An 18025-nucleotide genomic window follows, 5' to 3' on the forward strand; every position below is an offset into this window, starting at 1 on the left:
TGACATTTCATAAAATTATTGCTATTTTTCTTTTTTTTTAGTGGGGGCTGGGGGAGATGAGGTTCACAGGAATCCCATCTTATGTTTTCTCAAGAAGATATAAACATATGTAAAAGTCCATTAGGCTGTACACTTAAGATGAGTGTACTTTTCTGCATGTTTTTATGCCTCAAAAAAGAAAGTATAAGTGATATAATGAATATGCAGGTACCAAAAACTCAGCTTAAACAAAACATTCCAACAGTGTGTTCACACATTGTGTTAGGAGAGCCATCCATGTTGACAGGAAGAACTCTTGCCTAATCATGAATTTTCACTGTGATTTATAGACAAAAAAAAAAGAAAAGAAAAAATCTTTGAGAAGCTCAAGTAACACAGGGCTAGGACTGTCCTGTGAGAGAGAGCTACTCATCATATTACTTTATAATTTATGAAGCACTTTCACACACACTATTTCCTTTGCTTCTTACAAATATCTGACAAAAACAGGATCAGTATTTCCACAGACCAAAAAAAAAAAAAAAAAAAAAGTGAAAACCTGAGGACTAGTGACATTAGGTGATTAGGGGTGGAAACATTTGCATGTGTACAGGATGTCAACCATTTGACCAGGAGCTTTCAGTGAGAACATCAGCTGCCCCAGTGGGGAGACAGAAGTGGTAAAGCTATGCAGCTTGCTCCCTGTGCCCAGTGCCCAGGACTGTCCTGTCACCATACTGCCCAAGGCATAGGATTTCCATGTGGTGACAGAGATCCTTTTTTTTTTTTTTTTGCCAGATGGAACCTAACATTCTGCTCTAGTTATTCTCTTTTCACTACAGCACCAACGCTAATACCCACCTTCTAAAAAGACCTTCAGGCTTACACTCGCCTCCTTCGTTTTTCACTTTCATGTAAGTGCCAAAGAGCATGCAATATACTGTTGCAGCAACCCCAAAGTAATCAATCTATGAAGAAGACAGAGGTGTATATGACTTAAATGGTAATTTACACATGACTATATGAAGATGCCTGTCTAAGGCAGCAAGTTAAATACTCACAGGATTTTACTTTGAAAACATTTTGGAAGGCATTTGTTCAACCACCCCACTAACATGTCTTACTGAATATCTAGGCTTTGCCAGAGGCTTCCACGGATAGCAGACGACCCTCCACCTCCTAAGGTAGTCTCTTGGAAAGCTCTGCCCTCGTGAGCTACCACGACCCTCTCAAGTCCTTCATTCTGTCACACGGGGCAGACACAACACTCTAAGCCCTCCTCCACAGGGACAGCTTGGAAGTCCTCCCGGCTCACTCCCCTGGGACTCTGGCTGTCGTTCTCTAACTTGCCCCCATGGCCTCTTGTTGTGTGACATGTTCATAACTGAAAAGAACACTCCAGTCCCCTCCACATCCACAGGATGGAAAACGACCGTCTCCTAAGGCCTCACTAGCAGTGACAGCATACTAGAAACAAGACCCCCACCTCCGAATCTTTGCCCCTTTTACCACGGGCTCCCGGAAAGACACAGTTCTCACCAGGGAACTTGGTGGTTGGTTTTGTTAACCCAGGTTCAAAACTTTTCATTTATCCCAATTAGCATTCTCCCCCCTGGCCACCTAATATTCTAGTTGGTTGAAAATTCTGCAATCTTCCATTAGAACAATAATGATCCATTTCCTGATCTGACCAGTTGGGAATCTGGCTATACCATCTATTATAGTCAAACCCACCATCCTGCCTGAGAGCATCCCAGGTATATCCAACATGTGCTCAGCTCTACCCAGAGTGGGCATGCGGGTCTCCCTGTTATCCCTGATTTAGGAAATCGGGCTGGCCTACCTTGACCGCAATACACCAAGCTGTCTGTTTGCTGCATGACTTCCTTTCTGAAGGGTTCACTAATCATTAAATACTCTTCCCGATGATCAAACACCACAGAATATATCTGCTCCCCTTTCCTGATAATAGGATCTATAATGGACTAATAAGAAAGTAGAGTATTTTTCAGGAATAGAATTCTATCCCTGCCATGTCGGCCTTAGGCTCATCTCTCCTTCAACTGCTCCTCAAGAGACCACCTCAAACTACCTAGATCCCCAAATTCATTTTGAAAATCTGATGAGTGCAACACAGAAAAATATTTCCAAGTCCCTCACTTTACTTTTATACCTGGTAGTTCCATGGTTTGTTGCTGAGCATCTCAACACACTGAAAACCAGATGTTTCACACTTTGCTGTGAATATAGTTCCTTTTGGAAAAAGTTTCATATCTATACTCTGACCCAGGTCAATCAGTGCCAAGCCAGCAGATAAATCATCTTCATCATCCTGTTCCAAAAATCTGTATTAAACACAAACAAAGCCGGGCTGCATGAGCACAAATGATGAAAGGCTGCTATGGAAATAGGAAGAGAAGAACCCTGTTAAAAGCATAACACTTGCCCGTTTCCAAGTATGAAATTGTCTGGCTTAATGTCTCCATGAATGATTTCACAGTCATGCACTTGCTCAATCATGTAAAGCATTCTCATAGCAAAAGAGATGACAAGACCTTGAGGCATCACTTTCTCAGGGGTATTTTTATAGAGGTTAATGGCATTCTAGGAACAATGGAAAAAGGAATCCTGAGTTAGCGGCACAAGATTAATAAAATTTCAAATTGAGAGCTTTGCCCCTGCCCACCACTCCACAAAAGCCCCAACCACAAAAGTACATGCAAGGTACAAGCCAAAAATGCATTTTAAATTCATGTGCTCATCATAAAAATGAATACTTACTAATAATGTTCCATAGCTGTAGAGCTCTCCTACTAATACACTGCCGTTCTGGAAGAAGTGGGCAGAATAGAACTTCATAAACATGTGTTGCATAGTTGGCTTTAGTCTTTCCATCAACTGGGTCCCAATGTAGAATTCCCAGGGGTTGGCAGGCTTCTGGACCTGCAAATCAGGTATGTGAAATTCATATCCAGTCTCACATTCTGAAAAATGATAGCAATCAAGCAACCTCTATCCCAATAAGGATGTGGTGTTGACAGTGATAACAAGCTATGAACTGTTGCTGCAATGTGGGACTTGCTGCAAGACAATCCTAGTGGGAAAAAAATTTCTAAATCCTTTGTAGTTTTTGTTTTTTAATTGCCAACTATAGACATAAATAAAAACACCACTATCTTAAAGAAAAAAAAATGATTGGCAAACTCAAGATCTAAAATTCATTTCTATATCATACAAAAAACAACACAGGTCATTTACCTTTAAAACAAATTTCTGTTTATTTTTAGCATCATTCACATCTCCCTGGGTAGCTTCGTATACCTGGGCAAAGGCTCCTTCTCCAAGAAGGTGATGGACGTTGACCAGCTTAGAACCTTAGAAGATCATTGAAAATTTTAATTTATGTAAGCCTTTTATTTTAAATAGTTTTCAATTTACAGAGAAGTTACGAGAGTAGAATTTTCTGTATATTTTGCATCCACTGTCTGCAATTGTTAACTCTTACATAACTATGGTATATTTGTCACAAATAATCAACCAAAGTATTACGCTCCTATTAACTAAACTCTGCATCTTACTCACATTTCCCTAGTTTTTGCCTATGTTCTAGGATACATTATGTTTAGTCATCATGTCCACTTAGCCTCTTCTGGGCTGTGAGTTTCTCAGATGTTCCTTGTTTTTGATGACCTTAACAGTTCCAAAGAGTACTGGTCAGGTATGCTGTAGAATGGCCCTCAAATTGGGTTCGTTTGATGTGTTTCTTGTGGTTACTTTGGAGTTACTGGATTTTGGGGGAAGACCACAGAGGTGAAGTTGTAGTAGTTTTTTGTTTGTTCTTTAGAGACAGGGTCTTGCTGTTGCCCAGTCTGGGTTGCCATGGCAAGGTAATAGCTCACTCCAGCTTCGACCTCCTGGGCCCAAGTGATCCTCCCACCTCAGGCTCCCGAGAAGCCAGGACCACAGGCGTGCACCACCATGCCCAGGTAATTCTTAAATTTTTTGTAGAGATGGGGTCTCACCATGTTGCCCAGGCTTGTCTCAAAGTCCTGGCTTCAAGTGATCCTCCTGCCTTGGCCTCCCAAAGTGTTGGGATTACAGGAGTGAGAAAACACACCTAGACTTTACTAGATTTTTTAAATTAAATTAAAAAAAAAAGAATTCACATGTTCAAAATCAGATGTAAAGAAGTAGATTTCTGGTTCCTGGTCCAGCATATGAGGAGCTTGGAGTCATCCCTCCACCCTCATAGTAAGCCAAATGGCTGAAAATCAATAACACTTCTGAGATCCATTGGAGAACTGAGGTCAAAGGACAATCTGCTTCCTCCAAAATTGGAGAGACAGACAGGTGGACACAGAGAATCACAGCTTGCCAAAGTAGAAGGCCAGGAACAGAAACCACTGCTGGAACCAGTACTGGGGGAGTTATAATGTAAAGAACTGCACATCTCAGACCTTATTTAAGAAGTCCCTAGGGAAACCCAAAGACAACAGAGGAAACAAAAATAAGGACACAAAGGGCAATTATAGCCTCTGATACAGTGACAGCAAACTGTAAACACAGCCTAACCCTAGACAGATTAAGCATGAAAGCTCACACTAAAGGTCTATTTAATCTCATTTCCCTTTATCTCATATATTAGGTCTGGCTCTTAACAAAAAATCACCAGAGTAAGCATCAGAAATAGGCACACATATGGCAGAGATTTTAGAATTATCATACTAGGATTTTGTTGTTTGTGTTTTTAGAGATAGGTTCTCACTCTGTCACCCAGGCTAGAGTGCAGTAGCATGAACATAGCTCACTATAGCCTCTAGCCTCAAACTCAAGTGATCTTCCTGCCTCAGCCTCCCATGTAGCTAGGACTATAGGTGCACACCATCAAGACTGGCTATTCTTTTAATTTTTTGCAGAGACAGAGTCTCGCTATGTTGCCCAGGCTAGTCTTGAACTCCTGGCCTCAAATGATCGTCCTACCTCAGTCTCCCAAAGTGGTGGGATTATAGGAATGAGCTACCATGCCCAGTCCACACTAGAATTTTTTTTTTTTTTTGAATTCTAGTTGACATGCTAAGGGTTCTAATGAAAAAAGTAGACAGTGTGCAAGAAGAAATGGGTAATATAAGCAGAGAGAAACTGAGAAGCAAAAAAAGGTGCTAGAAATAAAAACCCACTGTAATAGAAATAAAGAATGCCTTGGATTGACTCACCAATACATGGCAGGGAAAAGAATCAGTGAGCTTGAAGATAGGCCAATAAAAACTTCCAAAACTGAAATGCAAAAAACAAACAAACAAACAAAAAATATATATATAAAGAAAGAGACAGAACAGAGTATTTAAGGAGTGTGGGACAACTACAAAATGTGTAACAGACGTAGAATGGGAATACCAGAAGGAAGAAGGGAGAAAGGAACAGACAAAAATATTTGAGGCCAGGTGCAGTGGCTCATGCCTGTAATCCCAGCACTTTGGGAGGCCATGATGGGCGGATCACTTGAGGTCAGGAGTTCAAGGCCAACATGATGAAACCCCATCTCTACTAAAAATACAAAAAATTAGCCGGGTATGGTGGCAGGTATCTGTAGTCCCAGCTACTCGGGAGGCTGAGGCAGTAGAATCGTTTGAACCCCGGAGGTGGAGGTTGCAGTGCACTGAGATTGTGCCACTGTACTCTAGACTGGGCAAAAAGACCAAACTCTGTCTCAAAAAAAAAAAAAAAAAAAAAAAAAATTGAAGTAATAATAGCACAGAATTTTCCAAAATTAATGATAGACACCAAACCACAGATCCAGGAAGCTCAGAGAGCACCAAGCAGGACAAATACTGAAAATTCAACACCTAGGCATACCATATTCAAACTGCAGAAAAAGACACAGAGAAAATATTGAAAGAAGCAAGATAAATAAAACCATCTTACCTATAGAGGAGCAAAGATAAGAATTACATAGGACTTCTCAGAAACCATGCAAGCAAGAAGAGAATGGAGTGAAATATCTAAAGTACTTAGAAATTTGGAATCCACCAATCTAGAATTCTGTATCCAGTAAAATTATCCTTCAAATATGAAGAATAAAAACTTCCTTACACAAGCAAAAAAGATTAGTTGTGATGTATATTGCAAACACTATGGTAACCACTTACAAAATTTTTTAAAGAAGTATAATTAATATGCTAAGAGAGGCGACAAAATGGAATTATGAAATAACTCAAAATCAGAGAAGGAAGAAAGAGAGTAGAAGACAAAGAACAAGGGCAAGGAATAGAAAAATATGGTGACAATCCAATTATATCAACAATCACTTTAAATATCAATGATCTAAATATACCAATCAAAACAAAGACACTTTAAATACCAAGACAGATGAAAAGTAAAGGGATAAGGCCGGGCGCAGTGGCTCACACTTGTAATCCCAGCATTTTGGGAGGCCAAGGAAGGTGGATCAGTTGAGGTCAGGAGTTTGAGACCAGCCTGACCAATATGGTGAAACCCCGTCTCTAAAAAAAAAAATACAAAAATTAGCTGGGCGTGGTGGTGTGCGCCTGTAGTCCCAGCTACTCAGGAGGCTGAGACAGGAGAATCACTTGAACCCAGGAGGCAGAGGTTGCAGTGAGCCAAGATCATGGCACTGCACTCCAGCCTGAGCGATAGAGTGAGAGACCTTCTCAAAAAAAAAAATAAATAAGTAAAGGAATAGAAAAAGATATACCATGCTAACACTAACAAAAGAAAGTGTAATAGCTATATTCATTTCTGATAGAGCAGACTTCAGAGCAAAACAATTATCAGCATAGAAAAGGGCATTACGTGTGTGTGTGTGTGTGTGTGTGTGTGTGTGTGTGTGTGTGTGTGTGTGTGTGTGTGTGTGTGTACAAGGTCTTGCTATGTTCCCTGGCTAATCTGAACTCCTGTGCTCAAGTGATCCTCCAGCCTCAACCTCCCAAGTAGCTGGGACTTATAGGTACATGTTGCCATGCCTGGTTAATTTTCTAAAAAATTTTTTGTAGAGACGAGGCCTCACTGCATTGCCCAGACTTGTCTCAAACTCCTGGCCTCAGTTGATCCTATTGCCTTGGCCTCCCAAAGTGCTGGATTACAGGTGTGAGTCACTGTGCCTGGCCTGCATTATATAATGTTAAAGGGATTAATTCTCTAAGAAGACATAATGGGTATAAGCCTAACAAGAAAGTAGCAAAATATGTGAGTCAAAAGTTACCAAAAACTAATAGAACTGCAAGGAGAAAAAGATGAATTCACTATTATAGTTGGCGACTTCAACACCCTTCCATCAGAAATGGACAGATCAACTGGGTGTGGTGGCTCACACCTGTAATCCCAGCACTTTGGGAGGCCAAGACAAAAAGATTGATTGAGGTCAGTAGTTCAAGACCTGGGCAACATAGCGAGAACCCTATCTCTGCCAAAAAAAAAAAAAAAAAAAAAAAGCTGCATGTTGTGGTGCATGACTGTAGTCCTAACTACTCAGGAAGCTGGGGCCAAAGGACTGCTTGAATCCAGTTTGAGGTTGCAGTGAGCCAAGATTGTGCTACTGCACTCCAGTCTGGATGACAGAGTGATACCCTGTTTCAACAAAGAAGGAAAAGAAAAGAAGGGGAGGGGAGGAGAGCAGAGGGGAGGGGAGGGGAGGGACAGGGAGAGATGAGAAGGGGCAGATAAAGCAGGCAGGAAATCAGCAGTAAAAACATGGTTGAACTGAATAGTAGCATCAATCAATTGGATCTAATTGACATTTATGGAATACTTCATCTAATAACAGAAGAATATACATTCTTCTCAAGCTCACATGGAATATTCACCAAAATAGATAACATTCTGGGCCATAAAACACATTTTACCAAATTTAAAAGAACAGAAATCATACACAGTATGAAAGACAGTTGTAAAGTCCCCCAAATACTTGGAGATTAACCATAATTCTGAATACCACATTGGTCAAAGAAGTCTCAAGAGATATTTTAAAATATTTTGAACCAAATGAAAATGCAAATACAGTTTACCAAAATTTGTGGGATGCAGTAAAGGAAAATTTGTAGCACTAAATACATACATTAGAAAAGAAGATCTAAAAATCAATGAGATTCTACCTTAAGAAACTAGAAAAAAGAGCAAATTAAAACTAAAGTAAGCAGAATAAAAGAAATAAATATTACAGTAGAAATCAACAGTGGAATGCCATATCCACAAATGAGAACTGAGATGAAATGAACAAATTCCTTGAAAGACGCAATCTACCAAAGCTCACAAAAGAGACATAGATAATCTGAACAGTCCTATAGCTGTTAAAGAAATGGAATCAGTAACTGATAACCTTCCGAAACGGGAAGCACTAGGCTCAGATGGGTTCACTAGTGAATTCTTCAAACATTTGAGGAAGAAATTATATCAATTCTCAACAATCTCTTGCAGATGAAAGAAGCAGAGGGAATACTTCCTATCTCATTCTAAGGGGCTCTAAGGGGCCAGCATTTCCCTGACACCAAGACCAGATAAAGATCTTACAAGAAAGGAATACTATAGACCAGTACCTCTCATGAACATGGATACAAACATCTTCAGCAAAATATTAGTAAATCCAATCCAACAATGTATAAAAAGAATTGTAAGTAAATCCAATCCAACAACACATAAAAAGAATTATACACTATGACAGCCAAGTGCAATTTATCCCAGGTATACAAAGCTAGTTCAACACTTAATTAATTAGTTAATTTCAATTAATGAAATCCATCACATCAACAAAGAAGAATCATATAATCATATCAATAAATGCAGAAAATATTGAAAGGAGCATGAAAATAAAATCCAACACCCACTTATGATTAAAAAAAAAAAAAAAAAAAAACCCTCTCAGCAAACTAGGAATAGATACTTTCTGACAAAGAACATGTACCAAAAACCTGCAGCTAAAATCATATTTATAGGTAATAAACTATGTAGATGCTTTCGCCCTAAGATCAGGAACAAGGCAACAATAAGAAACCAACCAACCAATTAGAAAATGGACAAAAGATCTGGATAGACATCTCACTGAAGAAGATATACTGATGGCAAATAAGCATATGAAAAAATATTCAACACCGTATGTCTTCAGGGAATTGAAACTTATAACAAGATTGAGATATCACTATTCACCTATCAGAATGGCTAAAACCCAAAATGCTGACAACCACCTAATGAGGGCAAGACTGGGGAACTCTCAGTTCACTGTTGGTGCTTTCATTCACTGTTGGTGGGAATGCTAAATGGTACAGCCACCTTGGAAGTTTCTTACAAAAGTAAACATACGCTCATCATATAACCCTGCAATTACGCTCCTTCGTATTTACCCAACTTATGAGTTGAAAACTTATGTCCACACAAAAACTTGCATACTGATGTTTACAGCAACTTTATTCATAATTGCCAAAACGTGGAAGTAACCAAGATCTCTTTCATTAGATGAGCAGAAAGGTTTAACTGTGTGGTATGTTCATGCAATAAACATTATTCAGTGATTTAAAAAAAGCTATCGGATCACGAAATGACACAGGGGAACCTTAAATGCATATTGCTAAGTAAAAGATGCCAACTTTCTATATGACTCCAACTATATGACATTATGGAAAAGGCAAAACTACACAGACAGCAAAACAATCAGTGATTGCCAGGGGTTGGGGGACAAGGAGGAGGGGATGAATAGGTGAGACACAGGGGATTTTTAGGATGAGGAAACGATTCTGTGTGATACTGTAATGATGGATACATGTCATTGTACTGCATTTGTCAAACCCCACAGAATATACAACCCAAAGAGTGAACCCTAATGTAAACTAGCACTTTAGTTAATAATGCATCAACATTGGCTTAATTTTAACAAATGTACCACACTCATGCAAGATGTTAATAACAGGAAAATCTGTGTGTGTATATGGGGAAGTAGGAATATGTACTTTATGCTGGATTTTTCTGTAAGCTTAAAACTTCTCTTAAAGTCTATTCATTAAAAAATTTTAAATTTTTTAATATTGTGAATATTGTGAAGTCTTGCTCCCATTGTTTCCCACTCCCACCTACGGCTAACCATTTTAATTGTGGCATATAATACATACGGCTCTGCCCTTTTCATTTAACAGTATGGTATGTTTTGGAACTCATTCCCTATCAGTACAGAGTGAGCTTTCTTGTTCTGTTGCCAATATTACTATAGTATTTTACTACAGAAGTATATAATAATATCTATGGGAAATTCTTAAAAGTGGATAGCTGGGTTTAAAAGTACATGCATTTTTAATTTTAATAGATATTGGCAAATTGCCCTCTATGAGCTATAGGAGTTATAGTCCCAACAGCAAGCACAATCCTACAATCATGGCTTAACAAAATATTCAGTTTAGTATTACAGATACAACTCCCTACTGGAGGTAGGGGGGCAAATAGGAGAATCTCACACACATACAAACACAAGTTACCATCAACTTCTCATAGACAAACAAGAATTTAAAATTATATTATCCAAATAATTCTTACCCAATTGAAATTCAGTCTTGGGTTTGATGGCTGGAAGTTTACATTGCCATTCAAAAGTATTTGGATAGGAACTCACTGGTTTAGAAAGCCCAGATAAAAGTTTGAAAATCAGCTTATCATCCCATGGGTTCCCAACAATGAAGTCTTAAAGGAATGAGAACAACAACAAAAAAAGGAACATGAATTTAGAACTCGAGAACTTTACCAAATAAATTGTAGACAAAGTGAGTAGAGATATTTACTAAATAAGCTTTCAAAGCCTTATACTTTTAAGAGCATTGATTCAAAATTAAAAAGAACTATTTTTAAAAATCAAAATTGGTAGCTCTGCAGTTTATTATTTGCCATTTTATATCTACAAGTTTGGATCAATATTCAGTTGTGACAAAGGGAATCAACTCTAGGTACATTTTCTCCACTCAACTGAACGGCTAGATTCTATCTTTAACACAATTGGGGATACATGTCTTAAGGGCAGATGTGGACATTAGTTAATTCTAATGTGCTCAGATAAACACATATTATTTAATCGCTTTTCCACTTACATCCATAAAACTTATACTACCTATCTGCAATTTGCATATATGAGATATACTTTGGGTCCACAAAAGAGAAATAATTTCTAAAAGTAAGAAAAAGCTTTCTCTCCAACCTGGAATGTTACAAAAAATTATATTAGTGGCAGTTATCAAATACTAATCCAACATGGTTAACACTCACTCAGTGCTAAGCACACGCAGAACACTGTTCTCAGTACTTTAATTTAACTGGTTCTTACAATAAGCCTCTAAGGTAGGTACTAGCATCAGCTCAACTCTACAGAAAAGAGGGATACGGAAAATTGAAATGGGCTCGGTCAAGATCACGTGACTACTTAAGTGAGGGAGCTAGAACATAGTCAGTCCATCTCCAGACTCTGTGCTCTTAACCACTATGCCAGACTGTTTATGTGTAACATGGTGAGGGGGAGGGGGTTCTCTTTAACCTTGAGCCTCAGTTTACTTTTCTGTAAAATGTAAAATATAATAGTATTAGATTAAATGCCTTGCACATAGCAGGCTGTCAAATTCTAATTCCCTCTTCTAACAGTAGTTATTTTGATACCTTCTAAAATTAAAATAGATTGATTTGCCCTTCAAGTATGCTACTGTTACTCCATTGTGATGCATTATGCAAGTCTTGTCTGAACTCAATGACTCAATGACATTCAAGTCCCACTGTGGGTTTCTTTGATGGGACAGCTTTCCCCACGCTACTGTCCTGATTCAAGGGCATAACAAAGAGTGAGTGTTCGTACTTGGAGCATCAGCATTCCCAGGTGAACTCATCTGCATCCGTTCTGCTTGGAGCCCAGCAATAGCATCTGGTGGATCTTCTGCAGTGGCAGCATCAGTGTCTGTGAGTCTGCAAGCCTCAACGCCCAACTCTGCCTCACAGGTAAGTACCCCACCTGCAGCAGGCTGGCTCAGACGGAGTAACGATGCTGAATACATGTGAGACGAGAAGGCCTGTTCTGGGCTTTTCTCTTGAATTGGACTGGACGTGTGAAAGGAATAAAGAAACCAAAACACCGCATGATTAGAAATCTGTTAGATTCAGTCACATAAAAGTCCCTTCTCGTTCTAGAAATGACATTTCACAATAGCCTCACAGACTAAAAGTTGATTAAAGCATTTTTAGACAAATCTATGAAAATATACAGCTAGTACAATATGAACAGAATAAAATCAAGATATGGTTGTATTAGATAAATAGGCGAGGTAATACATGGGATATTCTTTAGTAGGAAATTTAGTAGGAGTGGGTTTATTTCTCCAAGCTGCATCTATGTGACACTACTATCATCAAGACTGAATATTTAACTTTATTCCAAAAATGGCTCCTTTTATAACATTGAAACAAACAGAAAATGTCAATCACAATACAACACTCTAGTATACTTCCATATATACAGTCACGTGCTGCATAATAACAATTCAGAGAACAGCATGTGCAGTGGTGGCCCCATAGGATCATAATGGAGCAGAAAATCTCTGGTCTCCCAGTGATGTCTGATGATCCTGACCCTAGGTGTGTAGGTCTCAGCTAATGTGTATGTTTGTGTGGTCGTTTTTAACCAAAAAAGTTTAAAAAGTGAAAAAAAATATTTTTTTAAATGCTTATAGAATGATATAAAGAAAAAATATTTTTGTATAGCTGTACAATGTGTTTGTTTTTTAAGCTAAGTGTTATCACTAAAGTCAAAAAGATAAAAGTTTTTAAGTTTTTAAAGTAAAAAAGGCACAGTAAGCTAAGGCTAATTTATTACTGAAGAAAAAGTTTTTTTTTTTTTATAAATTTAGTGTAGCCTAACTATAGTGTTTCTAAAGTCTACAGCAGTATACAGTAATGTCCTAGTCCCTCATGTTCACTCACCACTCACTCACTCACTGACTCACCCAGAGCAACTTCAGTCCTGCAAGCTCCATTCATGGGAAGTGCCCTATACAGAACACCATTTTTATCTTTTACACGGTATTTTTACTGTATCTTCTCTATGTTTACATTCACAAATTCTTACGCCACTCAGTATTCAATACAGTAACATGCTGTACATGTTTGTAGCCTACAAGCCACAGGTTATACCTTATAGCCTAAGTGTGTAGTAAACTAATCAAACCATCTAAGTTCATGTAAGTACACTCTGATGTTCACACAACAATGAAATTGCCTAAGGACGCATTTCTCAGAATGTATCCCAGTTGTTAAGCAACTGCATGACTGTATATGGATGTATATGTGTACACTTACATCCATACGTGTACACATGCACACACACACACACACACAGTATACAGTTGATCCTTATTATTCATGGATTTCATATTTGTGAATTCACCTGCATGCTAAAATTTATTTGTAAGCTTCAAATCAATACAGTGATTTTTCAGTCATTTACATATATGCAGAGCGGTGAAAAATTGAGCCACCTAACATACATGTTCTCAGCTAAGGTTGAACAAGGTGTCACTCAGCCTTCCTGTTCCAGCTCTCATACTGTAAACAAGCATCCTTTTCGAGCTATACTTAGTGCCACAATTTTTGTGTCTTTGTGCTTTTTCTTGATGATTTTGGTATTGAAAATGGTCCCAAAGTATAGTGCTGAAGTGCTCTCTAATGTTCTAAGCACTAGAAACCTGTGAAAATATGTGTATTAGATAAGCTTTATTTAGATGTAAGTCAGTGTTGCTGGACATGAATTCAATGTTAATGAATTGACAATATATAATACATAAGGTGTTTTTCAACAAAATGTTGTTATCAGAGGCTTGCAGCATGCTGTCTGTATTCCCTTTAAGAATATTCAGTATTCACTAATTCAGTGTTTGTGTGAACAAACTCTATAGTGTGGTGACTCTATAGAATTACAGTGAATAATGAGAACTGACTGCACATATATCTACACACACACACCCAAATATCTACCTAAACATACTGAAGTATGTATTTTTATACAAATAAATTTAGACATGCAATTTCATACACTGCTATTTTCACTTGTCACATTTTCCTGTTGTAAACTTTTTTCAACTATACTTTTTTTGTAATAATCTTAGGTATAAAGAAATGTTGCAAAGATAATAGAGAATTCCTGTGTACCCCTCAATTTCTGCCAAGATTATCATTTCCTATTACAATGGTACCTTTGTCAAAACTAATAAACCAACATTTGCTCTGTTACTATTAACTAAACTGTAGACATCATTCAATTTCACCACTCTTTTCACTAAGGAACTTCTGCTTCAGGATCTAGTCCTGGGTACCATGTTGCATTTAGTTGTTATGTCTCTTTACTCTTCTTTCATCTGTGACAGTTTCTTAGTCTTTCCTAGTTTCCTGAGACCTTGACAGTTTTGAGGAGTACTGGCCAGGTATGCTGTAGAATGTCCTTCAACTTGGGTTTCTCTGATGTTTCCTCATCAAGCACTGGCCTGATATATCAAGTGCTTAGGTTCACTGTTGTATGTATATTCACGGAGAGTACCTTCTGACTTAAAGTTACTAGTCCATAAAATCTGTATCAGCTTTTAAGGCTAAAATTAGGTATTCTATTACAGCCTAAAAGGCACAGCTAGAATGGAAATGGTAAGCAATGTTAGAATGGAAATGACAAGAATGACAGAACCAAATAAACCCTCACAATACCTGAATTTTTTATCCTTTGGAGGCACCACCATGTTTTCTTCACAAGAATCCAAAGTCACATGGGTGCACTGTTTTGCTATCACATTTTCTGAAAGATTCAAAAATTAGAGACAGATACGTTAGATGCACATGCGTGCACAACACACACCATTTGATATGGTTACAAAGTCTAGGATTTCTTTTGACACTGACTTGCATTATGATTTCAAAATAGTGTTCCATTGTAAAATGTATAATAAGATTCCAAAAACGGGAGGAAAAAAATCACTTTAAAAAATCCACTACTGGCCAGGTACAGTGGCTCATGCCTATATCCCAGTGCTTTGTGAGGCTGAGGTGGGAGGATCACTTGACTTGAGGCCAGTAGTTTGAGGCAAGGCTGAGCAACATAGCGAGACCCTATCCCTAAAATAACTTTTTAAAATTAACTAGATGTGGTGGTAGGAGCCTGTAGCCCTAGCTGCTCAAGAGGCTGAGGTGGGAGGATCACTTGAGCCCAGGAGTTTGAGGCTGCACTGCACTCAGCCTGGGCAACATAGCAAGACCGTATCTCTTAAAAACAAGCAAACAAATAAAATCTACTACTAATATATGTGAGCATTTCAACTCTACATCTAATCCCTAACAATCCTTCAAGAAAAAAGGGGTCGAGAGAGTGGCAAGTCCATTGTGGACAGGATGACCAGACCATGAGAAGTTACTGGTATGGATGGCAGGGCTACACCCAGCTTCAGGAGAACCTGGAGACAAGAACATGGAGAGTAAAAGGCTACAATGTTTCTGTAGGGCAGAGATTTTGTGTCTTTCACTTTAACATGTTGTAGTCAATTAGTTGATTGACTAAATTAGCATTTAATTTATTGAAACGATTTTGTGTTTAAATCAGAAAGCAACCTGGCAATATTTATTACTCCCTATAATTAAAAAAAAAAAAAAATCTATAGATAGATAAACTAGGTAGGGCAGAAATACAGAATAAACTTCTACCAAGTGATTGTAATACTGTACACAGCCAAGTATATTGGATTACATTTTATCAGATATTCCTTCACTGAACAGGTGTTATTACTTTTTAGCACTAGAACATTAGTTTCTGTTTATAGAGCCAAAGTGGCAAATACTCTAAGAATAGCCAATATTGACTTTTTGAAAGATTCTTTAGACTCATTAAACTACCTTTCCTGGATGGAAAAGGCTTTAATCTTTTTTTTTTTTTAAATTAAAGGCAAGCTTGTGATGGTGCTTGGCAATTGTCAAAGTTTCAACTGACCTCTCCTTTAAGATTCAGAAAAGAAACGTATTATATTGGATTAACACTCTAAGAAATCCTTGGTCAAAAATGTTTAGGTCTATAGGCTCAGAACCCACATTAAAATATGCTTCCATCCAGTGAAGTGAAATTCTTTGGCAGCTCTTCTATTATTGCTTTGGTAAACAATTGCTGTATTTTAAAAGTGTGAGCAATGATACAGTTAGCATACAGTCAGTCCTCTCTATCCACAGGTTCCGTATCCACAGGTTCTGCAGGGTCAACTATGCAACTTGAGCATCCACCTGGATTTTGGTATCTGCAGGGGTTCCTGGAACCAATCCTCTGAGAGGACTATCTAGTTTGTAGGTTGGTACTTAATAAATAGTTAAGAATTATCTGTGCTCAATGACAATGTCATATATTAGGATTCAATTCAGATATATGATGAACTTTTAAATATATAGGGTGACAGATTTGAAACAGGGTAGAAATAAGGACTACTTGTGAGTTTTATCATTACTTTCTTAAAGTCAGATCACTAAAAGTAAGAAAAATAAGACTTTCTGACTATCATACTTGGCTATATGTCTAATAAAGTTGACATATATGTGTGTAGACACACATCTAGGACTAAAATTGGCTGTTACTCTTATTAAATTAGAAAATATAAATGTTCATTATTTTTAGCATTCAAATAATTTAATCTGTCTGTAGTGGCTGTTTTGTTTGCTATGAAACAAAATAAACATGTTCTATCTACACAATGGGTTGGACCTTATTTCCTTTAAATGCTTCTATAGATTTTTCTCCCATTCTACCTATAATCTAAGCTATTATACTTTAAAAATACATAGACTTTAGGACGACAATATGCCAAAGGAAAAAAAACCTATGAGCAAAAATACAATGAACAGATTTTAAGTTTCTTCTTTATGATTCTCAAGTTCCCATGTGGAATTTTCATGAAGAAAACTATAAGAATCAAACTTCATGAAGAAAACGGAAAGAATCAAAGTTGGCAGAAGACAAACACTAAAATAGTGTAACACACACCTTTATCTTCTAAAATCTGCACTGACTCCGCTGGAAGCTTGTGGAATGGTGTAGACGCAAGTTGTGCAGCAGATGTGAAGTCTCCTGGGCTCTTAGGACTGGGTGCCAGGGTTTTGTTGCAGCGAATACCCCATACGGTTGAATCATCCAAAAACTCTTCAGCATGAGGCACTTCCTCCTATAACAGAACATGAAATGAAAAAAAAGCAGCAATCGCCCTCTTTTGTCCCTGAAACCTTACTCATTAACACTTTACGATCCAAAGAAATAGGAATTAAAGAAGAAACAGATGTCAACCCCTGGCTAACACAGCCCACAGTATCATGGTTCAGTTCTTTTCCCCAGAACTGGAAAATCAGTGGAGTTACATTACAGCAAGAGCCACATTTTTGTTTTCAAATTTTATATATATTTTTTAATTTGAAAAAGTTGTCATTTACAGAAGAGTTACAAAGATAGCACAGAATTTCCACATACCCTCCTCACCAAGCTTCCTCTAATGTCAACTTCTTATAGAACCGTGGCACATTTGTAAAAACGAAATAGTACTATTAACTGTAGAGTATTTGGATTTCACCTTTTTTTCCCACTAATGTGCCTCTTCTGTTCAGGGATGCAATCCAGGATCCCATGTCACCTTTAGTTGTCAAGTGTTCTTAGCCTCCTTGAGTCTGAGTCTGTCATTGTCTATTGGCCTTTCCTAGTTTTTCTTGTACTGACACTTTTGAACACTAGTCAGAAACTGTGTAGAATGTCCCTACACAGTTTGGGCTTATTTGATGTTTTCTCATGATTAGACTGGGGTTACAGATTTTGGGAAAGGATATCAGAGGTGAAGTGTTCTTCTCATTACATCCTATTAGCGGATATCTGCTGTCAACATGACTGATTCCTGCCAACATGACCAAATCACATGGTTAGGCAGAATCTGCCATGTTTCCCTACTGTAATCTAATTTTCCCTTTCCCTTTCCTTTTTGTCTGAAGCAAGTCACCAAATCTAGCCACACTCAAATGGAGATGAATT

The 18025-nt window shown here is 37.9% G+C and overlaps 3 protein-coding genes across 8 annotated transcripts in view; 2 read left to right on the forward strand and 1 right to left on the reverse strand.

Moving 5' to 3' along the window:
* MTLN (mitoregulin) overlaps positions 1-18025 on the forward strand; it is a 1146577-nt gene that overhangs the window by 1055751 nt on the left and 72801 nt on the right. The window lies entirely within an intron of this gene.
* NPHP1 (nephrocystin 1) overlaps positions 1-18025 on the forward strand; it is a 364586-nt gene that overhangs the window by 200644 nt on the left and 145917 nt on the right. The window lies entirely within an intron of this gene.
* The window catches only part of BUB1 (BUB1 mitotic checkpoint serine/threonine kinase), a 40990-nt gene that overhangs the window by 1061 nt on the left and 21904 nt on the right, over positions 1-18025 (reverse strand). Inside the window, exons 16-24 of the mRNA XM_050753005.1 lie at positions 17000-17177; positions 14695-14782; positions 11807-12045; positions 10510-10653; positions 3238-3353; positions 2761-2922; positions 2426-2583; positions 2153-2324; positions 841-947 (exon numbers count right to left, since the gene is read on the reverse strand). Of these exons, the coding sequence (XP_050608962.1) occupies positions 841-947; positions 2153-2324; positions 2426-2583; positions 2761-2922; positions 3238-3353; positions 10510-10653; positions 11807-12045; positions 14695-14782; positions 17000-17177 (1364 nt within the window). The remainder of the gene's footprint in view (positions 1-840; positions 948-2152; positions 2325-2425; positions 2584-2760; positions 2923-3237; positions 3354-10509; positions 10654-11806; positions 12046-14694; positions 14783-16999; positions 17178-18025) is intronic.

This window comes from Macaca thibetana, chromosome 13 (genome assembly GCF_024542745.1).
Source record: "Macaca thibetana thibetana isolate TM-01 chromosome 13, ASM2454274v1, whole genome shotgun sequence".
Classification (NCBI taxonomy): domain Eukaryota; kingdom Metazoa; phylum Chordata; class Mammalia; order Primates; family Cercopithecidae; genus Macaca; species Macaca thibetana.